Consider the following 27750-nt stretch of genomic DNA (forward strand, 5'->3'; position numbering starts at 1 on the left):
AGGAGCCGTCGCCAGGAGTTGCTGCTGCTGTTGTTGCTGCTGCTGCCCGGACATGCCGGCCTCCTCCTCGTCCGCTGTCTCGCGCTCCTCCCTTTTGCACGCGCTGCCCCGCCGCCGCCCCATTGGCTGGGTCCTGTCAGCTGATCTTCCTGTGTGTGTGTGTGAGGGGAGAATGGAGAGAAACCTCGGCACCACCACCGCGGAGCCGCCCCCGGCTCGACGCGGATCCTCGCCGCCGCCGCCTCTCACCGCCCGACTCGCCCGCCTCCCTCCCACGGCACACCAGCCAACCTCTCACGGCACACTAGTGTGCCGCAGAACACCGGTTGGGAAACACTGATCTAAAGACAGTCCTGTATAGAAAAGTTTTCAATTTTTGATGTTTTAAGCCTAAGGTGTTTTTATGTTTTGTTGGAAGCCACCCAGAGCGGCTGGGGCAACCCAGTCAGATGGACAGGATATAAATATTTCTATAAAACTAAATTACTACTGATTAATGTACAAATGTCCTACAGCTTTACTGATCAGAGTGCCATAGCCTACACATCTGCTGAAGGCACATTTCAGACTCCAAGTAGGCTATGTGAGTTGTGTCTCTTTCTCTCTACAGTATTTAAGTGCATTATCAAAGTAACTTGGCAGCTGAAACAAGTCATTCAAGGTGGCAGTAGATCGAAATAACCTCCAAAGTCAGGGAGGGTGAATTATCAATGGCAGTCATCCAACTTTGAAGTTGGCTGGCAAGATACACCTACTGAGCCAGAGATCATCCCTGGGGCGCTACCCAGGAGATCCTTTTCCAGAATTGTGTATTCCAAGCTTCTGGGCATAGAACGCTCCCTTGAGGAATCTGCTAAGAGGAGCTTGTGATGGACCCCCAGAGAAATCAAGAATCAACCACTTCTTAAGCAGAGAACAGAGTCTCATTTTGTTTACATTTATTGTTCATGTTTAACTTATTCAGATATCACAGTTTTCTACATTAAAATATTTCATGCTATCTCCCCATCCCCACGATTTCCCCTCCTCTGTCCAGAGAAAAATAGAATTGACACAACTTTGATGGAATGCGCTAGAGTAAAGAAAAGGCTACTGCACCCAGGTTACAGAGCACACAGACCAAAAAACAGCACAAGAAAGATCTGCATAGGAAAGCGCGTTGGGAGGGCTGCATGGTGGGTGGGGAAGACGCTGGAACCACCACAGTCTACGCGGCCTGAGCCGCAAGAAACCCCTCTGACCAACTCCCAGCCGTGATCTAGGACGTTGCCAACAGTTTGCGATCTGGGTCGCTGAAGCTGGGGTGTAGAATAGCCTGGAAAGCAAAATCAAGGAGAAGACACAAAGATCCTGTTTGCCTCCGGGCATCGAAATCCATTCCATATAAGCATTTGGCCGCCATCAAGCTGTTTCCCCCCCCAGTGTATGATGGCTAGCCAACTTCACGATCGGAAGGCGGTTTAAAAACAAACCCAAGGTCGGTTCAGAACCCAGTGTCATCCAAAGGACTGCTTAATAACAGAATTTAAAATATCCTCCCTTCGCACATTTGATTTGCCATCAGCCTTTCCTACCTTATTGGGTAATGTTTGATGAGACAAGTTAAATCGGAGGGTCCATCGCTTTCAAGGGACGAGGTTATATTCTGTGATGCGCGGTCTGAAAGTGCTGGGATATCTTCTCAATGGCATTATGAAGGCTGACACTGCTCAGGATAAATTTCCATTTGCTATGGGCTCAGCCACTTTACCAGCTGGGTTCTCCAGTCGCAATGATTCTGCAGTTCAGGGTTGGGTAGATAGAGGCAGGATCCCTATTCAGTTTCTATTATGTCCACCTCTACACAAAGTGGCGGTGGAGACAGTGAAACAGGCAGGTTAGACTGGCGGAACAAGCAAGTGGACCTCGTGCCAAGTTCTTGGAAGAGGTAGGAATCTTGTACCTGTTACTGGGCAAGCACCAGGGTGTGCAAACATTGCAATGTCATTGCTGCGTAATTTTCTCAGCCATAATTGAAGCTAGAGGTGATTTGTGAGTTTGACCTGCCACCAGCCACCACTCTGCTCTGTTGTGTGTGCCTCTCTCATGCCCCCTGTGCCTCTTCTACACAACAGGACAAAGGGTGGTGGAACTTTTGACTGGGCAAAGGCAGTCTGGGCTAAGGAGAAGAGGACTTCTTTAACTTTTATTCAACTACACCTCCCATGTGACTTTATTACTTTTCTCACAGTGCAATGGGTAGAAAACTCCAGCCTCGAGGATTTTCTTCCTCCAAGACTGCCTAAATTAAAAAATATATTCCAGTAAACCAAATAAGAGTTGCGAAAGAACATTTTCCCCTCTATAAATGTAAACAATTCAAGATCCTAGTGCTTGAGAGAAGGGGTGCATTTTAAACTCTGTTATCAGCTTAACACATCAGGAACACTGGCACAAATATGTCACTTATTCTTGGTTTAATTACAGGGATGACAAGTAAACACCAACACAAGGGAAGAAAACCCAGCGTTTCATGGAAGGTGAAGGTGCAGCTAGTGCTTTGCTGTGGAATCTCGGGGATAAAACTCTGCCAAGGTGCTCTGAGGGATTCTCTTCAGCATCTCCTTGGGGAAGATACGTAGCAGCTGCCAGCCGATGTCCAACGTCTCGTAAACAGTGCGATTTTCGTAGGCCCCTGAAAGAATAACCACTGGCATGGTTAACACACTGGTACGGACCCTCTCCCTCATAGTACTAGAACTTGGAACGCTCCAATGGCACTGAATGTGGGAAGATTCAGGATGGGCAAAATGAAGTACTTTTTCAGGTGGCAAGTAGTTAAACTTCGGAGTTCACACTCGCAAGAGGTAATGATTGCCACCAACTGGGATAGCTTTAAAAGAGGATTCATGGCGGATAAGGCCATGAAGCTTTTTCATGTGTAATGTTGTACAGTGGTGCCCCGCAAGACGAATGCCTTGCAAGACGGAAAACTCGCTAGACGAAAGAGTTTTCCGTTTTGGAGGTGCTTCGCAAAACGAATTTCCTATGGGCTTGCTTCGCAAGACGACAATGTATTGCGAGTTCTTGCTGGTTTTCCCCCCTCCCCCCTTTTTCTAAGCCGCTAAACTGCTTATCAGCTGATCCGATCAGCAGATAAGCCGCTAAAAGCTGCTAATAGCGCTAATCCGCTAATCCGTCAATGGGCTTGCTTCGCAAGACGAAAAAAACGCTAGACGAAGAGAATCACAGAACGGATTCTTTTCGTCTTGCGAGGCACCACTGTATTGTGTTTTTATGTATGTTGGAAGCCTCCCAGAGTGGCTGGGGCAACCCGGTCAGATAGGCGGGATACAAATAAAATTATTATTATTATTTATTACTACTACTACTACTACTATACTACTACTACTATTAATCTACTTCCACTCTCAAGAAACAGTATGCCTTTTAATATGCTGGGGATTGCAAGTGGGGGAGAATGCTGTTCTGCTCGAATCCTGCTTGGAGGTTTCCTATAGACATCTGTTTGGCCACAATGAGAACAGGATGTTGGCCTAGATGGGCCTTTGGCCTGATCCAACAGGACTCTTCTTAAATTCTCATGTAGGCAAAGGACCCCCCCACCCGGGAGATTAAGTCCAGTTTTTATGACAGTAAGGTAGCTTTTCCCTCTGAGGGCGATGCACAGGGCAAAGGTGTGGCTGGGTTCTCCAGTGCACACTGGAACTAAACAAAAGAGGGATGTAGCTATAATGGAGCAAGGAAACCTGGAGAAGGCCTGCTTCCGCATTCCTATAGCTATCATATAAACAGCTCAGATGGAAGCATCAGAGGAAGGGAGAAAGGCTGAGGGTTCTCCGCTCAAAGAGCTTAATAAGAATGCCAGAAAACCAACAGGTTGCACCTAAACTCTGGGGCTTTCGACTCTGGAAACCTCGCAGGTTCTTTCTTTCCTTTTCTCCCCCACTGATGGCACAAGGAAAATCTAGTTGCCCTCTAAGAAGGGAATGGAACATGCTTCTGAGAGGTGAAGAAACAGTTATGCAACACTGAGCATCTGATGAATGGTATACCTACCCTGAGCAATGAAGTTCCTCTCAAATTTCTGCAGGAATTCAAGATAGAGAAGATCATCGGAAGTAAGCGCTTCCTCCCCTACAACAGCCTTCATGGCTTGAACATCCTTCCCAATGGCATAGCACGCATACTAGGGGGAAAGGAGAGTGTGGTCAGGGACAGGTAGCCAGGATATGATTGCCCAAGCACTAACAGATTTAACTTGTGGTCCAGCAGCTGATCTTGGACTGCAGCTCCTATCATGCCTGGTCATTGGTAATGCTGGCTGGGCTGGCAGATGGAGCCCAGCAACATCTGAAGGGCCACGTTCGTGCCCCCACCTCTTTAAAATTAGAAATCCTAAAAGAAACAACTTGAAGTTTCATAATAGCTTGTTCACTATGTCACCCCCCACCTTCCAAGACATGTACAGTCATACCTTGGGTTACAGACGCTTCAGGTTGTGTTTTTTGGGGTTACGGGTGCGCTGAAACCCAGAAGTACTGGAACGGGTTACTTCTGGGTTTCGGCAGTTGCACATGCGCAGAAGCGCTAAATCGGGCTTTGCACATGCGCAGAAGCACCGAATCGCAACCCACGCATGCGCACATGCAGCGCTGCGGCTTGCGAACATGCTTCCTGCACGGATCACATTCGCAACCCGAGCGTCCACTGTACTTAAAAGGGTAACAGTCACACCTACCAGTTGGTTTGAAACCTCAGCGTGATCCTTCCTGGTCATCCCCTCTCCAATAGCAGATTTCATCAATCGAGACAAAGAGGGAAGTACGTTGATAGGTGGGTAAATCTGGAAGGAGAGACGTGAAAATTAAGAGCTGCAGGAGCTTGGGACAGGTTGTTGTGACATGATGTTAAATGCTTTGATTCAAAAATAATAGCATAGCAACAGAAAGCAGACATTTCCCTGCTTGATATCTCCCTTGCACTTACCTGGCTTGTAATACAGTGGAACCTCGGTTGTTGAACGTAATCCGTTCTGGAAGACCGTTTCAACTTCCGAAACGTCCAACAACTGAGGCGCAAAGGACCGTCGGCAATTTCAATGGGGAAAATTGAAAAACACGCCTCGGAAGTCGTTTGACTTCCGAAATGTTCGGCTTCCAAGATGCTCGAAAACCAATGTTCCACTGTATTATTAAAAAGAAATCCTTCCTCCCCGGCTTCCTCAAGGAATACAGGTTTGAAGTAACACTTCCTTCAGAAGAAATTTAGCCTTTAAATGTCAGCTGGCCAATTGTTTTATGACTGTGTTACCTTACTTACCAGGTTCATTGCTTAGACAATTTTTATTAAGCTGTTTATAAATACTTAAAATAAAATAAACATTGGAAATCTTTCAATGCAGTTGGGCACCAAAAAGACATTACTGGCAGTGCTAACAACACAATATTAATTACTAAACAACCTAGCTGAAACACCTTACCATAATGCCTGTGCCTTTAAGACAACCACAATTTTAGCTCTTGTAATCAAGTCTCAGGAGCACCCTGATAATAAGAGGCAGACAGCACTGTATGACAATTGCTGTTAAAACTGCTTGTCTCAAGAAGTACAGAGGAGCAGAAGGGCATGACACTTCATCCCAAAGACATCCTGAAGATAGCATACTGACCTGTCTGTTGTGCAGCTGCCTGTCTACGTAGATCTGGCCTTCAGTGATGTATCCCGTCAAGTCAGGGATGGGGTGGGTAATGTCTGAAAAACAAGTTACATTTATTTATTTGCTTATTTCATATAATTTACATACCGCTAGGTTGTTAAAAAAAAATCCTCAAAGTGTTTTAGACTATAACATGAGGAAAAAATACCATACACTAAAACATACAAGAAGTTAAAATACTAAAACAGATTAAAATTCACACCAGCTTTTCTAAGCATCTTGTGCGATGTATCATGATGCTGTAATGATCAAGACTCGATCGAGCAGGAAGACTGATTTTATCTCAGCAGCATGGGTAACAGAATCATCTAAGGTCTTTGAGAATAGGGATTTTTGTGGTATTTGGGGGAAATGTAGCAAGTATGGATTTTGTCTGTAGAAGTACAAACAGGAGGAAGCAGAGGAGGAAAATACTCAAGACTCTAATCTGGATAATGAAAGCTGAGGGAAAAGAACCATTAGCTACTGGAGGAAGAAAAACTCTCTCTTCTTGCCCTATGGCCATGCCATCATCCCTAGCTTACAGGACCAGTGGTCAGGGATGATGGGAATTGTAGTCCCAAAACAGCTGGAGGGCCAAGTTTGGCCATGCCTGCCCTATGGGGATATGCAAACCTGGTCTCAATATGTGTCACTGGCTTGGTTTACACAAAATGCTAAGCCAAACCTTGGCTTATGGAACTGCACAGATTTGCAGGATCGTGTAGCAATGCTTGTAGTCGCTTTGTTCCTCCATGGTCATTTTTGCTTTCGCACTGAGCGAAGCCAAGGTCAGGAAAACATGCCAAGTCAGACCTTAGCTTAGCTCACCATGGCAGCAAAAAGGACCATGGAGGAGCAATGTGGTTGCAAGTTCCTGTGCAGGAGCCCACATATTTGAATGGCCTCAGTAAGCCAAGGTTTGGCGTGGTGTAGAGTGCAAACCAGGCATCCAATGGGGGTAATACATTGAACTTTCACAACCTTCTCATTGCTGTTTTTAAATAATCCAACAATCAAGAAGGTGCCAAGAAATGCCTGATGTTTCTGTCTCTCTCCAAATATTTTTGCAGAGGGCTTGCTTCTCGCTCCACATCTGCTGGAGGGGAAGTCTAAGAACTTTGTGATTTGGAGGAAACTTGGGAGAGGTGTCTTTCCTTCTCCTGCAATTCTAGCAAGTCAGAAGACTCTTCAGGTTTTCCTCCAGCCATCTAGCAATGACAGAAGCCTTATGCATCTGCCAAGTGAGTGGAGATAGAACGGGTGCTAAGGAAAAGCAGAGCTTCTCCTGGTATCTGTGGACCCCTGCCTAGATGGAAACAATATGGAAGGAGAAATGTAAGACAAGGACTCACCATCATTGGGCATGGTGAGAATAGGAATTTGAGTAATGGACCCATTCCTGCCTTCCACTCGCCCAGCTCGTTCATAGATTGTGGCCAGATCAGTGTACATGTAACCAGGAAAGCCACGCCGGCCCGGTACTTCTTCCCTGGCTGCTGAGACCTTTGGGGAATTAGAACAAAAGCAAAATGTTAGCAAAGGGTGGGCTTACCAGGAAAAGCTGCAAAATCAAATGGGGAAAAAGGAAGCTCACGATCTGGCAGCAACTCCTTAAGTTCTTTTTGAAATGGGCTTCTGCTCTGCTGATCTGAGGACCACCAACAGCTTAACCCTTATCTCTCCATCCTCTCTGTCAAACATGAGGCTATTAGGGCTAGAGGCAGAGATCCACTTTTTATGACCGGGGTGTTGCCCTCCATATCATCCCTGACCATGGACCATGCTGGCTGGGGCTGAAAGGAGTTGTAGTCCAACAACAAATGGTCACAGGTTCTGTACCCTTGGGCTATGGGGTGAAGCATAATGTACGCTGTGTACAATGCAAATCACTGTATAATAGCTTACAGCAGCAACAAGCGCAGTCTGCAGTGAAGAGTCTAAAGGGTGTGTTCAAATGGCAATTTGCAGCATTGCAGAGTCAAAAATGTCTCATAAGAAGTGATGCACAGAAAACATGAGGAAGTGCCCCTTGATGAAAGGTAATTTATTCCATTTTAAACTCAGAAACCTAGGTGTGCAAGTATATGGGCCAGTGTCAACTCCTGCCTAATCCCCCTCAATATTATGGACTGTCGGGAACAATGAAGATGAGTTTGGGGTAGTATTTGAAAAGGTTATCAAGGGTCATTTTGAATTTTCAAAGCATCTCTGTGTTAATGTCCTAGTAGAGGACACAAAACACATGCATACTGGAACATTCAAAAAGTAATGGTTATTCAATAAGAACCATAAACAGCAGGTTCTGCAAGCACCTCACAAGTAATCAGAAGCCCAGTAACTCAGTATCCTCCTTCTCCAGGTTTGGTTAAGTTATTCTGGAGCAATTCATGACCTCCCATGGCATTGAAGTTGAGATTCAAACTTCCCTAATTAATGAATTTCAGCCTTTTGACAAAGTACTTGCATGCAAGGCCAGGACTGGTCTATTGAATACAGTAAATAAAGTACCTCTCTCAGCGCCTCTGCATAGGAGCTCATATCCGTCAGAATAACCAATACATGCTTTTCACACTGATAAGCCAAGAACTCTGCTGTGGTTAGAGCAAGACGAGGCGTGATTATGCGCTCAATGCTGAAAAAGAGCAATGGGAGTCCAATTAATGTGGATGCAGAATGGGAAGTGATACTCGACAAAGCCTAATGCCTACTTCTGAGAAAGAGCAGTTCAGAAGGAGAAAGGTCTAGTGCAACAGTCAATATGCATAAAGAGTTGTTTAGTGGTTAAAGAGTTAGCAGCATTTTCTACCACCCGTGGTACAGGGTTGGGGACCCTTTCTCAGCCCAAGGGCTGCATTCCCTTTGGAGCAACCTTCCAGGGGTCACTTGCCAGAGTTGTGTGGGACCAGAGGTATAAGTGGATGGGGCAACAAATATAATTTTTGCCTTTGTACAGTAGAGCTAGTTACCACACACATTCTTATACCCCTTGCCATCCTCTATGAAGCAAGAAGCATTGTCCAAGTTAAAGGGCATATTCCAGTCTAGCAAAAACATTTAAGGGGGTTCATGGTTGGAGACTGACGTGTCAGACAGACAGACAGGCTTGGAGGAATGCATTTGGCTCCGGGCCTGAGGTTCCTTTCCCCCAAATATCAAGAGAGTGATACTGAAAGTACAAGCTACAAGCAATGAATCAGAGCTTTCCAAATCTGATCAGATGTGCTTTCATAGCTGGGTGGCCGGAAGCAGCTGGCTGTGACTGAAGGCCTGATTGGGCAATACTCTTGAGTGATGGCTCTCCATTTGACAGGAAGCAAATAAAGTCCCACCCCATCCCCCTTACTTCCTAATGTCAGACACCACCAGGTGTCCTTGTGTGTATAAGGCACACACACATAAAATTAGTAGGTCAGAATGAAAACAATCCAGAAATCAACAAGGCAATCTTAGCCTACATGTGTTGCATTTTAATGTGTACACTCAAGTCAAATGTTATGCTGAACTGAGATACGTTGATCGATCCAACCCTGGCCTATCCCCCCCCCCATACTCGTTTCATACCTTTACAAAGCCTGCTCCATCTCATCATCCTATTTGTGGGTTTTTTCTTGTCTTAATATCCATCTGTTTAAATAAAGTACTTACGAGGTGGTCCAAGGGCTGCCTTTTTCTTACTTTAACTTTTTAAAGTTTCCTAAAGCAGCTGATGCCTCCTGCTGGCCATAAGGTTTAAAAAAGCAGTTTAGAAATGCTTCCAGGAAGCAACTTTGCATCTTTTCCAGAGGCACTTATGGAGGCAGCCATCTTCTTCTTGAGGGATGAATCATTATGATGTACAGCTGCTTTGTGGGAGTATTTCAAAATAGTGGGTTTGGGGTTTTTTGGGTTTTTTTTACTGTGTGGCCATGAAGGAAATGTTAGCTATCCCAAGTAGCATGTTAGTGAAATAAAAAACAGCCCTCAGACCACTTTGCAAGTACAGTACACACCCCTATAGAGAAAGATTCATTGATTATGTGGCTTAATCCACAAATTTTGTTCTGATCCACACACGGGACTGTGGAGGTGAAATAGCTAGATTTGCTCCGAAATGTGAAGCAAACCCGAATCTTCCCCCATTCTCAGGATACGCACACCAGGTGGGCAGGAAAAGGTAGCAAAGAAGAATGCAACCTGTTTTCCACATTTTTTTTAATATGTAGGAATAGCAGATTTGGTTGTCGACTGTCAGCTCCCTGTTACAGGTCTCTTTCCAGGACTCAATTTCAATTGAAAATATAGATGGAACAGGTGACAACATTCCAAAAAAGGCACTCAATATTTTTCTGTATGCAACCGCTACAGCTAGAATAGTATATATGAAAAAAAAGGAAAGAAGAAGAGATACCCACAAAGGAAATTTGGCAGAACAAATTGATAGAATACACAGAATTAGCAACCATGACCGTGAAACTAAAGGAATAAGAGTGGAGGTGTTTTGGAAATTTTCTTAGAACGTATAATATACAATTTAACCTACAAATAGGAGTTAACGTATGAGCAGCAGGTAACATCAAAAGAGGAAGACTTGAAATGATAATGGGTGAAATTATCAGGATATGCAGCAGATCAAGATCCCTCTAGAATGCCATAGAGAGATGGACTGGGAATAATAATAATAATAATAATAATTTATTATTTGTACCCCGCCCATCTGGCTGGGTTTCCCCAGCCACTCTGGGCGGCTTCCACAGAAACCAAAAAACACTAAAATATGATACATTAAAAGCTTCCCTGAATAGGGCCGCCTTAAGATGTCTTCTGAATGTCAGGTAGTTGTCCATCACCTTGACATCCGACATCTTAGGAAAAGAGATAAGCGGTGGATACTGTATAAAAGCTGTTAAAATTGCATAAATAAAAGTTTTTAAAAGGAAAATATAAATGGATTAGGTGTTTTGAGTGCCATGTTACAGCCATCTTCCATTCTGTCCTAGATGTCTATGAGAGACTTGGATGTTTTTTGAGAAGCGAAGCTCATTGTGACAGAGAAATTTGTTTTCCTAGATGTTTACCATTTTGCCAAACTTCTATCCAACTTTGCACAATAGCCTTTCAATATAGTCTTTGGAAGAAGCAGACAAGTTTCTCCAATTCTCAGTTCCCTACATTTCCTCCAGCTGTATATAAAGTCACTTTTTTTTTTTACTTACGTTGGATCATTGGCCAAGTTCAGGAACAGACACACATTGTCCATGGAGCCATTTTCTTCAAAGTCAGATTTGAAGAATCGAGCTGTTTCCATGTTCACCTACAGCAAAGCATCAACACTAGGTCAGTTGCAAAGCCAAGTATTATTTAGACCCAATTTATGAAAGTTTCTAAAATGTTGACAGCATAAAAATGGATGGGTTTCCCCAGTTCTGACTGTTGCTTATCCTTAACTAAGGATGCACATGCTGTATATTCTCATATTTGCCTCTTCAATCTGTCAAAGCGATATAAAGCCAATGTGTTGTCAAGCAGTGGAGAGTGGCTCCTCCTTCATGCTTTGATTGATAAGACAAAGTTAACACAGCCAATTTAACACCAACAGTTGTGATTATTTTTGCTTTCAAAGTTGCTGGGTGGCCATCTGGAGAAATACGATGTTCTTTAAAAGCAGAGATAGTCCTCTCGATGTTGCTGGACTCATCCCCCCCCCCCTTTCCTTTCTCCTTCTGTGATGTAATTTCCATTTGGGGACTTCCCTGGATTTTTTCTGGCCCATGTAAGACCAGCCTGGATAGTTGGCCTTGGTGAAGATTTGACGTTTTCATCCCCCAAAAGTTTTTGATTTGAGTTTCTGCTGAAATGAGGCTGCATTTTAATGTTGTATTTTAATCTTGTTTTTAAGTTGTATTTTAATCAATTGTTTTTATACCTGGTGTTAGCTGCCCTGAGCCCGGTTATGGCTGGGGAGGGCGGAGTATAAATAAAATTTATTATTAATTATTATTATTACTACTACTACTACTCTCACCATCCTATGACGACTGGCCATGCTAACTGGAGCTGATAGGTGCTGGAGTCCAACTAAGGGAGCCAATGCTACACTTTGTACTTCTCCACCCTACCCCATTTTTTCCTTCCCTTGCCCTTTTGCTCACCTTCCCTGCTCAATAGTGGTGAAAGAGGGAGCAGACAGAAGAGCCAAGGAAAGCGAGAACTGGAGGAGCTGCACCTCACATTTAAAACTGGAAGTTTTAAAGGGGAAGCACAAGTCCTCAGGCTCTTATAATTTAAAACACCTGCTGCAAATCCCCAAGAACAATTATTTGGTCCATGACCAAAGCATAGAAGTGAAAACACTACTTTGCAGAGGAAACACTATGACAATCCCTTTAAGAGATCATTTCTCAATGGGATGTCAGCTTTCCCATCGGAGCCAAGGTCTCAACTCTTAAAGTGTACCCTGGCTAAGCTCTTCTATACATGTGAACAAGGAATCCTGTTGCAGCTAGTCTGGGGACCAAAATTAGAGGTTTTTGAGATGATCAGATACTGTGTACTTTGTTTCATAGATGCCAATTCCATAGCACATTAACAGCTCATGCAGAATTGTTTACATAAAAGTACCTCCAACTAGGGCGGCAAAGATGGTGACAGATAATGAACTGGAACACTCAGTTAGTATGCATTTAGCTACTTACTCCCATAGCAGCAAATACAATGGCAAAATTATCTTCACTGTAGTCCATCACATCTTTGGATTTCTTCACCAAGCCTGCCTGGCGACAGATCTGAGCTGCTATCTGAAAAAGGAAGTTTCAGAGTTACCCATGTTTTCAATGTACAAGGCTTTAATTTCTAGGAAGATTTCCAAGGGACAAGAGAAGGGAACTTGAGAGTCTGCTTTATCATATATGAACTATAAGAACAAAACACAGGGCAGTATCCAAAGCACTCGTTGCATTAGCACAAGGATTTACATGTGCCCAAGGGAACTTCCTCCACTTACCGCACATGCGCCTTGCACGCCCAACTTTTCTGGAGGGGCTGGAACCCCCTAAATAGATTTAGGGGTGCACAGAGAGCAACCACTTCACATGCAGAAATCCTTGTGCTAACAGAACAGGTTCCTTAGCACTTGATTGGATACCACCAAAAGCATGCTTACTCGTCTTTGACAGACTGCTAAACACAATGGTTAGTGTACAGGATGTACTCGAATACGTAGGGTAGTATGTTAAGACGCCTGCCAAGCAGGAAAATGTGTTCATAAGAGATGCAAATATCATGGGGGGTTAAAAAAAACCTATCAAAACATTACTAAATCCAACCCATTTTTAAAAAAAGCTTATTCGGTGTTTTAATACCTAAGTTTTGTTTTACTGTATTTTTGTTGTACGGGTGTATTTTTTTTCCATTTCATTTTTTTCCATTCTGTAAGCTGCCAAGCATTATAGGGCAGCCTGTAAATAACGTAAATATATTTTTCTGTTTCAGGTATGCCCAAGGTATATAAGGAAGCTGCATTGAATAGAGTCCTTTTGGTCCATCTATCTTAGTACAGTCTGCACTTACTAGTAGCAGCTTTCTAGGGTTTCAGACAAGGATCTCCCCCAGTGAGCAAGGTAATTTATATTTCAGAAGCGTTTATATCCCCTTATTTAGCCAATAAGACCTGAAGAGCCTCAGACTTAGAATCTAAGAGGCATGGCCCATTCATGCATGCACAGTAGGCCACATCTGCCAATGTTTCATCCCAAGGGCAATAAAAACTACCAGGAGCATGAGAACCAGGGAGAAGGAGCAAGGATTGTGGTATAGCATCTGAGTGCATCATTAAGTGGCACCAGAAGGTATTTGTTTCCTCCAAAATATTAGTCCAATTCAAATATTACACAGAGCACACATATTAATTTAAGATTATTCTGCAGCACAGGGTATATCCGGAATCCCCCACCCTCTGCAGACTAGTAGCACTCTTTGCACTGTTTGAATTTGGGTGTTCCAGAGGCCAGTCAGGGCTTTGACAGGAGCGCCAATCATATCAGCTATGTGAAAATCCTTTGGATCCATCAGCCTCTGAGGGCAGACTATCTTAATAGGTCCCCCGCCTCTGCAGAGGAGAAAAAGTGCTGAAAGCTTAATCTCAGCAGGAAGTGATCTAGCCATGAAAAGGGACTGGCTTCAATATCCCCCATTCTTCCTGATCACCCACTTCCTGTCCATTTCTGTGCCACCTATAATATAAAAAAACTCTAAGAGGTATAAAAACAAAACAAAAGCTGCAGTAGACCACTATGCCATTTTAGAATGTGTGGTGGTTCTTTTTTTTGGGGGGGGGGGTGTCATTGGGTTGTTGTTTTCATTTTGATTCTGTATTTTGTGGTTTTATTTTCTGATTTTATTCTATGAACCGCCCTGCGGGTATATGAGACCTGCGGGTATATGAGACCTGCAGGTATAGGGCGGTACAGTATATAAATTCAGTAACAACAACAAAAAAAAACCTGAGCATTAAGTCCTGCTAAAACACCTACCTCATTATGGGGCAACCCAGCAGCAGAGAAAATAGGAATTTTCTGTCCTCTGGCAATGCTGTTCATGCCATCTATAGCAGAAATGCCAGTCTGAATCATCTCTTCTGGGTAGATTCGACACTGAGGATTGATTGGTTGACCTATTTCATTTTGACAGGGGGGAAAACATCATTTTCAACCTGCATTTTCCAAGAAGTTAGATTCAAGTTTCAGTAACGAATATTAAATCCAGTGTTCCACTCCTAAGTTCTGAGACTTGCACACTGGAAGGAAACTTTCTCAATGTTCTATTTACAATAAGGTTTTCTTTAAACAACTTTGCTATTTCTGACATTTAATCTAACATGGTGTGTAATATTTAGGGTTCAGCATGACCTGCGGGCAACATACTATTTATGTGCTATGAATGAGTCTGTGTCTGGAGCCCTCTACTGCCAACGCTGATCCTAAACAAGGAGAGCTTTGGGAAACTCATTCTGGTTTTCTGTAAACAAAACCATCATCTGAGAAGCAAGCAGTTACTTAAACTCCTGTCTGTACAATGGGTAATCACTAAACTGTTTTGTATTTATGCTGACTAGCACCTTTCAAACACTAAGCTGAAAGTACATCTCTCTGAGAAATTAAAGGGCAAACCTTATGTTAGCCATGTTATGGTAAACATACCCATGATATCAAGGTAATCTTCAGCCAAGACCATAGGGCCTCTGTCTATGGGCTTTCCTGATCCGTTAAACACTCGCCCTGCAGAGTAAAGAAAAAGAGAACATTTGTCCCTGTTACCAGGAGACCAACTATATTAACAGTATAGCTATCATTGTATTTGGAAGCTGGCCAAGGACTAGTGATCAATCCAAGAAAAAGGATCTTGTACTTACCAAGCATATCTTCAGATACTGGGGTTCGAAGGATATCCCCAGTAAATTCACATGAGGTTCTCTTAGCATCAATACCTGAAGTTCCTTCAAAAACCTAAAAAAAGAGAGGCAAATATTTTAGTATTTCATATTTTGGGCTTAATCTCACTGCTTCAATTTGCATAGACAAGTTCTGCAAGTGAATGAGTAGGTAGGTAAAATAGACCTTTTGATGAAACAATGCACAGACAACACACTGTATCATTAAACAAATGATGTTACAATCGGTTGTCTCATAACTTGCTTCTTTGTTCCTTAAGCAACCAAGTTCTATTAATTCTTAAAGTCTTAAAAAGAGGTGACAAACAGCCATTTATTTATTTTTAATACAAAGAAAGTGCAAAAGCAAAAGTATGGTCATCTGGTGCTAGAGTTTGAAAAGCATTTTAAAAGCATGAATACTAAAGCAACACATAAAACAAATGGGATTTTTTGCAGTAACTTACCTGGGAATTAAAAAGCCTTCTGGCCACTGGCTTCCAAATAAAATATTATGTGCAACTTGCAGACACAGGGCAACCCTTCCAAGATCAGCCATTCTCTCCAAGAACAGATACACAGGAAATAACATCAATTCCATCAAGCAGGTCGCCCCACCATTTACCTGAACTACTGCTTTGGATCCACTGACTTCCAGCACCTGCCCGCTTCTCTTTGTTCCATCCGGTAGTGTCAAGTGCACAATCTCTGCATACCTAGGGAACTAAGTGACAAGTTAGGTGGGTCAGAAGGCTTCCATCAGGAAAAGAACTGATCTACATTAAAGACTCAAATCATCAACAGTGAGAAAGCACGGATGCCAGCCTCCTGGCTAAATTCAGAAACTGGAGACAGGCGCATGTTAATGTTGCTTTTCACAACTTAATCAGACACATTTATTCAGACCGGAACACGGTCAGGCTTTTGCTACTGCTTTGTCAGTCATAGAGGTGGCTTGTTTGCACAACCCCAGTTGTAACAGCATTATTCGAAGCCTCACAAGCAGCACTGTCTAACCTTCTTTCTCTTCCATGACACACAAGGCACACTTACTTAATTTTACCCTGAAAAGGGTATAGGTTTTTATATGCCTCCACAACTCCAGTGAGAACAGAAGATCCATATAATGCTGCTCAAGGTGTACATGTGTGTACACGTTTCAGAGGAAACCTTCCTCTATGGCAAGTCCTATCTGTGATCTTCCACAGCACATGTAGACTGAATAGGAGGACAGGTGTAGAAGCTGACATAGCAGCGCTGATAGCTCCTGCTGTGCTCCCACAGGGTCTCTGCACCAGTTGGATAACTGGCTGGGAAGAGCCAAGTGGGGCAAATTTTACTTTAACAAAGACTTTTAAACATGGATTTTAGCCATTAATTCCTATCATGCAATGAAACAGGACACAACCCAAAATTATTGTTGATAATTTCAAGGGTTTTGCTTGGATGCAAGAATGTTGCAATATTTTGATTCCAAAGTAATTTTTAAAAATCCACATTACATTTTGAGTTTGCTTAAGCCACAACCACTCACTGCAATGGTATTATCAAAATGGGAAATTCAACGGGCATCGTTGAGAGAAACCATTTGTTGCCTCGATACTTTATTACGAAAATACTCTCTGCAGCGAGAAGACTCAACTGCCCTTATGCAAACCTTGAAGGAAGGATCATTCCCATTTTAGGTTGCCAGGAGAATCTGCAGAATGCCAGTCACAACAAGGCCTTTTTACGGAAACACTCACAAAAAGACAATGTTACCTTCACTTGATCCAAGATTACTAGTGGTCCATTGACTCCAGATACTGTCTTATATGCTGAAAACAACCAGAGAAAGGTATTTTTAAGACAACTTAGACAATTTCTGATTCGACACATTCTGAGAGAAGTCATTGTGCATGGTTTTGCAATGATAAAGGCAGCAAGACTATCAAGACATTCTCTGCTCAACATGCTAGTGTGATCCTTTACGCTATGCTTGAGAGGCTGCCTCTGGGAGACAAATTGCAACCACCTGGGGAATGTGTTGTGTTTAAAGGAATGTCACTTGTCCAGGAGTACTAAGTGTTGCAACATGGCTAAGAAGGCCAAAGGGCCCCCTCATTTTACCACTTCCGTGTGCTGCTACACCATTCACCCATTACAGTGGTACCTTGGTTTACAAACTTAATTCGTTCCAGAAGTCTGTTCTTAAACCAAAGCGTTCTTAAACCAAGGCATGCTTTCCCATAGTAGTGGGGGACTCAATTTACAAATGGAACACACTCAACAGGAAGCGGAACATGTTCTGCTTCCAAGGCAAAGTTCACAAACCAAAACACCTACTTCCAGGTTTGCAGCGTTCTTAATCCAAGTTGTTCATAAACTAAGCTGTTCTTAAACCAATGTACCACTGTACTGTATCCATTACTAGCTAGCCAACTGCTGAAGCTGTTAACTAATTCTTTTTAAATTCAGGAGATGGGGTTGTTGGCAAGACTAGAGAATAATTTCAAGTCCCAGATGCCTGAATCACATTTCCAGACACACACAATTTATCCAGCTCTGGTTATAATGAGACCTTATTAATTATCCTTTTCATTACACACCCTGTTTAGTGTTCAGTTTGGGGAGAGCTATACAGTGGGTAAGATCCTGAAACACACTGCAGTAGCCCACAGTGTAGGAAGGCACCAAACCTTCAGCTAAGCAAGTGGGCATCAGGACAATTTAAGGTACAAAGCTATGAATGTTATGCTATTCTGCTGGAACTTGCACAAATATCTTCCTCTGGGAAAAGGCCTTTTAAGTGAACAGCACAATGCTTGCAGAGAAGCTTACAGCAGGCCTTGTTTGTTTTACACTGTGCTGTGATGCCAAAAAAGACATCTCATACTGACACAAGAGCCGAGATCCATAATAATCTTGGGGGCAGGATCTCTGGCACACAGAATGTTAAGACAGCAATGCCAAGTGCCCTCGGAGTCATCCATTAGTTGAACTCTACAAGCTTAAATTTCCTTCAGCCAATGGCTAGGAAACGCAATCCTATCTACGCTGCCTTGAGGTATCTGCACCATCTCAAGTGCTTGGAAAGAAAACTGACTGACAGCATGGAGCTGTGTAAGAGTCTTACTGCAGGGTTAAGCAGCTCTGCAGAGTGCTGGATCAACCAACACACATTTTCAGGAACTCCTGCCACTCCAGTTAGTTAACTATTATGGTTCCGAACACTGGCAATAACCTGCTTGTTGTGTTCAACTCAACACATTCTACTCTTAATTAGGAAAATGTGTAACGAAGTTGCATTTCAACCAATATCAGTTGACATTGAAAGAGGGGGCAGGCAGCAACAGAAGCAAGATTCCCAAGCAAACTCACTCTATCCTTGACCTGGCCCCATACTTCTGGCAAAAGAGAGCTTCCTGTCCACTTTTTTTAGTCCACTTGTTGTTTAGTCAACTCTAGCGCCATTTCCCCCAACCAAACAGGCGGCTGCTGCACCCTCTTCCATGTCTTTCCAAGCCATTGGGAGAAGAGGGTTTAAAGCCTAGCTAACACAGTCGTACATGGGAGTACAGTCATACCTTGGGATGAATACGCTTCAGGTTAGCCAAATTCGGGTTGTGCTCTGCGGCAACCCGGAAGTAACGTGCTCCGTTACTTCCGGGTTTCGTCATGCGCAGAAGCACTGAAACGTGACCCACGCACGCGCAGACATGGGTTATGTTCGCTTCGGGATGCGAACAGGGCTCCGGAACGGATCCCGTTCGCATCCCAAGGTACCACTGTACATGAAACTGCTTCAGACCATTTGTCCGCATACGCCAGCACCATCTTACTGATGATGCAAGTTGGAGAAGTTCTCCAAGGGATATTTCCCACCCCTGCTAGCCTAAACCCTTTAATTAGATGTGTGAGGGACTAAACAGAGTTCCTGCATGCCAAGCTTACACTCTACCAGTGAGATGGGTGGACTTTTGCTAGCAGAAGCTGGAGTTGGGGACAGAGCAGCTCTCTAATAAAGGCTAGAGACATAAGAACAGAGGGGCAGATACCAAGGAGTTGCAGAAGCAGATGTTATGGCAACCAAAGCCAATTCTAAGTTCTGCACTCTGTTTCTTTCCACCCCGGTTTATATGTGCATAAAAGACTTGGAGTTTTTGAGATCCATTTTGTTTTTTACTAGAAGAATGAACACCAATTGGAGCTGGGTGCAAAACAGGGGCGGTGGAGGAGATGGTGGTAAATATGGAATTAAGGAACAAGATGCCTCCCACATACATGCATGGCCTATTTGTTTTCAGTATCAGAACTTTATTTACAGTCCTGCCACACTAAAACCCAGTCCTGATTCCATCACCCAACGTTTTCCTCACCTCAGCTCCCTAATTTAGAATGGGGGGGGGGGAGAGGTTTAAAGCAAGAGACATATTGCAAGGAAATATATTTTTGCGGCTGTCAGGAGTTAAGATTGGAGTGCCTTCTCAACCTTTATTATTCACTTGGAGGTTGTGTGCGCTATGGGTGTACAAAGGCATTGTACAAACCCAAGCCAAATCAGGGTGCCTTGGATGTCTGGGGGCTTAACAGAAGTGATGTAGGATCTCTCAAGCCTAATCTGAAGTGGGGAAGCCTCACCCCGAAAATCTCACAGTACAGTGGTGCCTCGCAAGACGAAATTAATTCGTTCTGCGAGTTTTTTCGTTTTGCAAGTTTTTTCGTCTTGCGAAGCACGGTTTCCCAAAGTCTTCAAAATCACCAAAGTCTTCAAAAACCTCAAAAAGGCTATCACACCGCGTGCTATGAGTTGCTCCTCGAAGTCACCCTGGGTATTAACAGTTTTAAGAAAGAGGAAACAAACTTGCAAGACGTTTTCGTTTTTGTTTTGTTTTTCGTCTTGCAAAGCAAGCCCATAGGGAAATTCGTCTTGCGAAGCAACTCAAAAAACGAAAAACTCTTTCGTCTTGCGAGTTTTTCTTCTTGCGAGGCATTCGTCTTGCGAGGTACCACTGTACTCTGTTACTAAAATGCACACTGTGTGTGTTCTGTTAACTAAGATGTGCAATCTCTCTCTCTCTCTCTCTCTCTCTCTCTCTCTCTCTCTCACACACACACACACACACACACACACACAACCTTCTATGTCATAGCACTAATATTTTGGAACACTGATATTTTGGCTAAGGACGTTCACCTGGACACACTGCTGCTCACTTCTGGGTATGCTGCTAATACCCATCTCTTCTGATAGCCATTTTAGTCTGTTGTAACTGCGCTGTAATTTTTAGTTTTGTTGTAATTTCCATAAATGTATTTTCTGAGGGGTTTTGCTAAAAGTATTAACCTCCCCAAGTACAGTATATTTTTAATGCTTAAGACTGTACAGATATGAGATATGGGGTGGCGGAAAGGACCTGACTGTGAACAATATTTGTTTTTCATCACTGCCCTTCCAAACAGCATACTTCTCCCCAAGTGTGTCAAATGCTTCAGTCTCACATGATCTGCAAATAGAAGTGTTTTAGTGAGACAGAAGGCTTTATCAGGCTCACACGGCAGCGGAGTAATCATTAATCACACAGGGAAGGGATGAGCAAGTCAGATTATTTCTAGAACAGGATAATCAACTAATACGTCTAGAACTGAAATCCCATGTACCTGGGAGTTAGATCCATTAAATATAGTAGGACTTGGAAATAAGTCTTTCAGAAATATACACAGCATTCTGCTTCATGGTTACAAACCACTAAGGCATAAGCTTCCTTGAATTCAATGAGACTGAAGCATTTGACACAATGAGTACATATGCAAGTGGCAAGACTCTCGACCAGGTTTGAGTTTTGAGTTTTCCCAACAGTACCCAGAAGGGCGGGTGTGTTATGGTGCTAGTTGGCTTATAGCAAACACGAGAGAATATCTTGCAGCCCCTTAGAAACCAGGATTTATTGGTTGTGGCCAAGAGTCCACCAGATGCACAAAGTGTCATCCAGGAAGAGAAAGTGTTGAGGAATCCAAACCCCTCTCCCTTCCACTGCTTATTTTAATGGTAATCTTCACTGAAATGGAAATATTAAAACATCACTTCACTTCTAAAAGTGTGGAACATTTTTACACACACATAAAATATGCTATGTTTTTTGTTCAAGGTTTCAAACATGTTTTATATATGTTCAGTTTTAAAACTTTAGAAGCAATGTTTCAATACTTCGATTCTGATTAAAGTTACCATTAAAATTATGCCTTAGGAAATGTTCTTTTCTTTGTGTTGGCTACAATATGAATTAGCAGGGCATAACCTGGGTGGTGGTGAAACAGCAGTACGGTTTTGTTCATTGCAAGTATGTCAGTATATGGTAGCTGTTATGTCAACACTGAGATATTTACACTGTTAGTAAGTGGTAACAAAGTCTATTGATATACAATAAAAACTTTCCTGTAACTCAAAAAAAGATTACTTTGAAGATACTCGAGATAAGCTCCTATGCCTTATAACAACAGAAGATCAAACAACAGAATCATCCCCATGTGCTCCATTTAGTCAAAGATACACTAAGAAATTTTTCCAAGAACCTATCCCAATACTGAAAAATAATCTGTTGGGAGTCTTACAAACCGAGTGTATTTCAGAAGTGTCTCAAGAGAGAACATCTGGACCATTTTTTGGAATCTATTTGTTTTAATTTGCCTTATTTTGTGCATGCTTTTCAGGTTACTTTTCAGCTCAGACTAAAATGTAACTATCACCTAAAAATGTGTTGTTCACCTTTATTTATCTTTGCTCAGCTATATGTAGAGAAAAATACAAAGCTAAGCAGATAAGAACTGCAGCTTTGAGCTCCTACTGCCCCCAGTTAAATGCTTCAAGTTGGATTAAAACACTGCTTGCTTCTCTGCTCAGCTAACACAGCCATGAGTCTGGGGAACTCTTCACTCGTGACAGCCTCGTCAGCACTCAACCCCTTTCCCTGAGCAAAGAGCTTACTTCCTGTCATTTCTCCAAACAATCCAATTTCCTTGTTTTATCACTATCTGCAAGTTAGTTACCATTACACAAACAGCTTGGACAGCTGGCTCAAAGCCTATATTCTAAGACAGAAAAAGAGAAAGATTGCCTAAGAAGGCCCAGCCCTAACCAATGGGCCCCCCAATCTCACCCTCCCAACCAAAACCCCCCACCCATGTATTTGCAGAAAGAAGCATTATTAGCAGATTAAGAGACTTCTGCCACATCAGCTGAAGAGCTTTCATCACCATATGCAGGAATACATCCTGGTGACTTTTCTAGGTCTTCCTAGCACTGGGAAACCATCTAAGGAGAGGCAAAGTACTTTCTACACCCCCAGCCCCCTTACTTCACCGTGCCTGCTTCAAATCCCACTCCCCACAGCTGACATCCTCCTACTTGTCTATTTCCTTTTCTCTCTGGCAGAATACTTTTTAAAGCCTTCAGGATGCCTGTGTGATGAAGCTGGTGGCACTGAACCAAGGTGTAAAACATCCAGCTGAACAACACAGCTGCTGGGAGGACACAAATGGGAGGGCTCCCAACACAGAGACACCAGCCCTCATGTAGATGTGGAGAACAATGAAACCTCAATATAATCAAGTGGGCTTCCAGCAAGCTTCACTTACTTGTCCCTAGATAGCTTCCTCAGTCTTATTTCTGCACTAGAGAATAACAATACAGTATTGCAAGGAAAAGGTAGACCCCCAACAAGGAAAAAGGCAACTAGCAATAATGGCAATAAGCTAGAATGGAAAGCTGGAGGCGAAATGAAAGCGTTTTTGTTTTTCAGTAACTAGAGACTGGTTTATAGCATCTTCATGGAGACAAATTATTCCATCAGAAGCAATTCAAAAGTGTACAGGGGAAGGCTGGTCCCTTTTTGCTACTGTAGATATTACCAGAGTGACCACATGTACCACTGGCACAACAGAGGCTGTTCGTTCCTGCACCTTGTACAAGTCTGCAGAGTCCATGCAGCAAATCTCTGCTGCTGCAAGGTTGGATTTCCCCTTTCCATGAGTTTTGCAACCGTCACACATCCCCTGATTTACAGTAACCAGATCAGCATATGAACTTACATGTCCTGCTTTGAATATAAAAGACTACTGATTTTTTGAGAGAATAACCAAGATTTTTGCATGCCTACCATTGGGACGATTATCCACCTTGTTTTATTTTGGGGAAGGGCCAGAACTCAGTAGCAGAGCACAGGAAGATTTAAGGTCCAACACCTGGTAACCCCAGTTAAGGAAGTCTTGGGAAAAGAGAATGGGAAAGGCTTCTATACAAGACCCTCAAATGTCCTTGTCAGCCGAAGCAGATAATAGTAGACACTGTGGCCAGATAAAAAGCTGCCCTGTACCAGATCAGCCTATGTTGCTTCTGTGCTTCCCTCAGCATAAGTCGTCCATCAGGACAACTAAGAGAGTTTTTATACCAAAACAAGGCTGAAATGAATCAAATAATTAGTCTCTGCCTGAAGGTGCACTGCAATCACAAACACACATCCAAGAAAGCCATAGTCAAGGGCACACTCACATTCATTAACTCCTTGGACCATGCTGGTCAATCTGCTGCTCAATGCTTTGAGCCAAAAAGGACCCAAGGATCAAACACCCAGGACTTAGGCTACAGCTCTCCAAGCACCCTGTCATATCCTCATGCCGTAACAAGTTAAATCCATCCAATAAAACAGGACTAGAAGGTGCTCTGGATATGTCCACAGACTGAAATATGATAACAAATTGTGATGAAAATGAGTAATTTAAACTCAAATAAAGTAGCAACTATCACAGCAGGCATCAGATAATTTTGCTGCTGTTGTTGATTATCAGATATTAGTATTTATGTCTTTTGGTAGGTCAGAAGGAGGCTCCAAGCAACAAGAAAGATGCCTTCCCAATGGCACAGAAACAAAGGGAATTGCTATACTGTCAGACCATTAGGCCATACAGTTCATTATTGTTGACACTGACTAGTAGCAGCTCTCCAGGATTTCAGACAGGATTCTCTCCCATCCCTACATCAAGATGTTCCAGGTTGCACACAAGGCAGATGCTATAGCACTGAGATATGGGTCTTCTGCTGTTATAGAAAGCTGCCTTAAGCTGTATCAGATCTTCAACCCACCTAGCTCAGTATTATCTACACTGACAGGCTGCAGTTCTCCAATGTTCCGAACTGGGGCCTCTCTTGGCCCTACCTGGAGATGCCAGGACTTGAACCTGGGAATTTCTGCATGCAAATCAAATGCTTTACAACTGAGCTACTGCCCTTCCCTCACTGGCAGAATGAGAGAACAATGATGGCAGAAATGAGTTATTTCTTCACAATCCCCTGTATTTGGCTACATTTACAGATGCCCCTACTTGCATTCAAGCTGTCTCCCTACTGGCTTCATGGCCCCAAACTCTTGGCTAAACCAAGAAGGTGCTTAGGAGCAATTGTGTGTAATGTCAGTCATCTATGTGTCCCATAAAGCAACTGGGGCACTGAGAGATGTGCCAGCTTTTCTGAGTGGTCCCAAGCATCCTTCAGATTCCATCAGCTTCTGAAGTGAGCCATTTTACTAGGTCTGCCACCTCTATACAGAGGGAAGTCACTACTGTTTTAAAATTCACCAGGAAGTTATCTAACTATGACAAAGGAGTCATATGTATTTCACCCTCCCTCCAACGACTGAGACTGAGAAGTGTGGTTTGGACAAACCCCCAAGAGAGCTTCACAGCTAAGATGAGGGGCAAGTCACACACATCCTTATTTTTAGGGCCACAAACATGAGGTTATCAGGAAGTGCTGGGAACAGTAAGAAGGGAGAATGTGGTTGCACTGAGGTCCTGGCTTGTGAGGTTCCCATTGTCATCCGGTTGGCCACTGTGAGAACTAGATAGGCCTTTGGTCTGATCCAGCATGGCTCTTCTTAAGTGAGCACCTCCAGACAGACCTGCACTTCCTGTGGCCTTTAGAGGAGATTTGAATGTGGGTTTCTCATATCTTGTAAAGGTAAAGGGACCCCTGACCGTTAGGTCCAGTCACGGACAACTCTGGGGTTGCGGCGCTCATCTTGCTTTACTGGCCAAGGGTACCTCTTGAGAAAGTTTGTTTTAATCATTTTCAAATTGCGCAGTTTCCAAGACAGTAATTTAGAGACTAAATCAAAGCTTCAATTACTGGGGTTATCAAAAGGAGTTTTTTCAGCTCATTAGCATACATATAACATTGCTTAGAAATGCCTTAATAATATTTACATAGAAAGATTATATAGGAAAGCAGCCTTATAGTTGCTGCAGTTTTCCAAGGATCTTTTAACTATTAAGACAATTGCACAGGACAGTCATGTGCTGTGGCCCAAGATAGCTTTTTACTACGACCGATGACCTTTGATATGTTACAATCTCCTGATTTAAACAAACATTTATCAGTGAGATGTACATGTTCTCTGCTTCCTCCTTGGGTACTCAGACCCAATACTAGGACTGGTAACCTCACATAATTAACAGCAGTATTTTGATTTAAAGTGCCACAAGAATTTAAAGTTGTCATGTGACAAAACATAGCTATTTAACATTTCAATTTCTACACCAGCAGCTCTTAAGTTAGTCCTTATTTCTGGAAGCAGTGCCTTCCTGGGATGCATATCTACTTAACACTTCTATCCCTACTAACTCAGGTGTCAATAAATCAACATAACAAAGGCTTTGTGTGAGCTATTCACACATGGCAAAAAGATAACACTTATCCCCAAAGCATTTTCCACTGTAATGTTAGAGCTAGACATCCCATAATGCAAAAGCCATCTTGCCTCCATCTGCTGCTACACATGATTCTGCAGTGTACCACATGACCTTGAGATTTAGGCTGAGCAGATTAGTCAACCTACACAATGTTTCACAACCACCTACTTTCATTTCCCATTTAAAGACAATCCACAATGGCCTTGCTTGGGGATTTTTGTTATCTTAAATGAGAGGGGCTTCTAGCAACTTCATGGGAATAGAATACAGTATAAACAGAGTCCAGCATCTGTCCTTTATGTGGTCTCTCTTGTATACCAAGAGGCACCAATCAGCACAGCCAACAAAGTAGCCAAGCAATGAGACTGCATTGTGAAATTTTGCCCTTTCATAAAAAGAGTTTCCTGCACCAACTGGTTGGAAGGAAGAGCATCTGCCATTTTTATTTTAAAAATAAAGGTTACCTAATTCAGGTTGCAGTTCTGAACACATTGACTGGGGGTAAGCTCCACTGAACTCAACCCACGATAACATCCTGAGTGAACACTTAAGCCTCATTTAACTCAATGGGACTTACTTCTGAGTAGACATGGCTAGAATTGTGCTGTCAGTTGTCCAGAGGCTTATATTCACACACCTAAAAAAAACCCAGTGGGAGATGAATTTCAATCCAATCCCTCTTGTCTCCCAGCTCAGGAAGCATTTATTTGATGCCACTACTCTACCGTGCCCCAATGCAGAACCAATATGGCAGATGCTGCAGTTACACTGACACGCAGTTCAATCCTATGCATGTCTACTTAGAAGTAGATCCCACTGTGCTCATTGGGGCTTATTTCAAGGTACAGTAAGTGGGCATAGGACCTCAGCCTGCAGGACTGCAGAGCACCCAACTTACAAGTCGCACAAATCACTCTTAAGAGACATGACGACAGCAAAGCAGCTGTGCCCACTGCTTGCCCCCCACGAAAAGTGCAAGCCTAGAAAGAATAGATGTGGCACACTGTGCCCAGAGAACGGAACATTCACAAATTGGGAAATGCTTCGGATAGGGTGGGGAGGAAGGGAAAGAAGAAGAGAAGGGAGGAATGAGAACAAGAATGCATTAGAGGCCTTGGACCTTGGACCCCAAAGAGTAAAAAATAAGGAGCAACCGTGAGAGAAAAAACGCTGAAGGGCAGTGTAGGAGGGAGAAGAGAAGGATTATTTATATGCATTTATTTTTAGACTCGTTACCCCTCGGGGCAGCGCCTTGTCCTCTCCACTGAGGGTGCAAAACGGTAAAAAGGAACATACTGTATTAATATAAATGATAATGCTGTTAGTCATCCCTTCCCATCACTGCTGCAGCCACTAGCCGGCGTCAACCATAGGAGGGGCTACATAAACCCAGCTCCCGGCAAAGGCCACCTTCTACACAACATGACGGCTCTTTCTGTTTGCTAGGATTTGGGAGGAGGAATAAAATTTGTATTACTGGGCTGTGTTGGGGGTTTTCTTGGCCGGGGAGGGAGGGAGGGAGGACGGGACACTGTTGAGCAATTCACAGAAAAACAAGGCAGCAATAACAACCTTGATTCCGATTATTCTGTTCTCTGAAAGCTGCAGGACCGAATTTCTTAAGTAATAATATGATTTCTCTCCTCCCACCCCCCCCGGATAATCCCCCGCAGGGAGTCCGAGGAAGCGGGCAGGTGAGGCGCGGGGGGGGGGTCCCCTTTCCCCGCCCCGCCTGCCTCCCGGCGCCGCTACTCACTGAGGCGGGGCTGGGAGAGGTAGTCGCGGGTGACGGCGGCCGCCTGCTCCCGCGACGCCCCTCCGCCGCTCAGCTCGGACACGGCTCCGTTCACCATCCCCCGAATGGCCCGCAGCGCCGCCATCTTGTCGCCGTCTGGGCTGCGGCGCCACTGCGCAGGCGCTCATA

At 43.5% G+C, this 27750-nt stretch overlaps 1 protein-coding gene across 1 annotated transcript; it reads right to left on the reverse strand.

Annotated features, from left to right (window-relative positions):
• Positions 1–921: 921 nt before the first annotated feature.
• ATP6V1B2 (ATPase H+ transporting V1 subunit B2) lies at positions 922–27750 on the reverse strand. Its single transcript, XM_083480566.1, has 14 exons — positions 27583–27750; positions 16866–16921; positions 15730–15828; positions 15087–15180; positions 14875–14952; positions 14209–14348; positions 12373–12474; positions 10894–10991; positions 8210–8333; positions 7054–7204; positions 5672–5754; positions 4742–4846; positions 4060–4189; positions 922–2674 (listed from the first exon to the last, which is right to left on the reverse strand). Exons 1-14 carry the CDS (start codon positions 27704–27706, stop codon positions 2532–2534), a joined length of 1527 nt encoding a protein of 508 aa, XP_083336692.1. The 5' UTR covers positions 27707–27750; the 3' UTR covers positions 922–2531.

This window comes from Podarcis liolepis (assembly GCF_965112155.1).
Source record: "Podarcis liolepis genome assembly, chromosome: 16".
NCBI classification, from domain to species: Eukaryota; Metazoa; Chordata; class Lepidosauria; order Squamata; family Lacertidae; genus Podarcis; species Podarcis liolepis.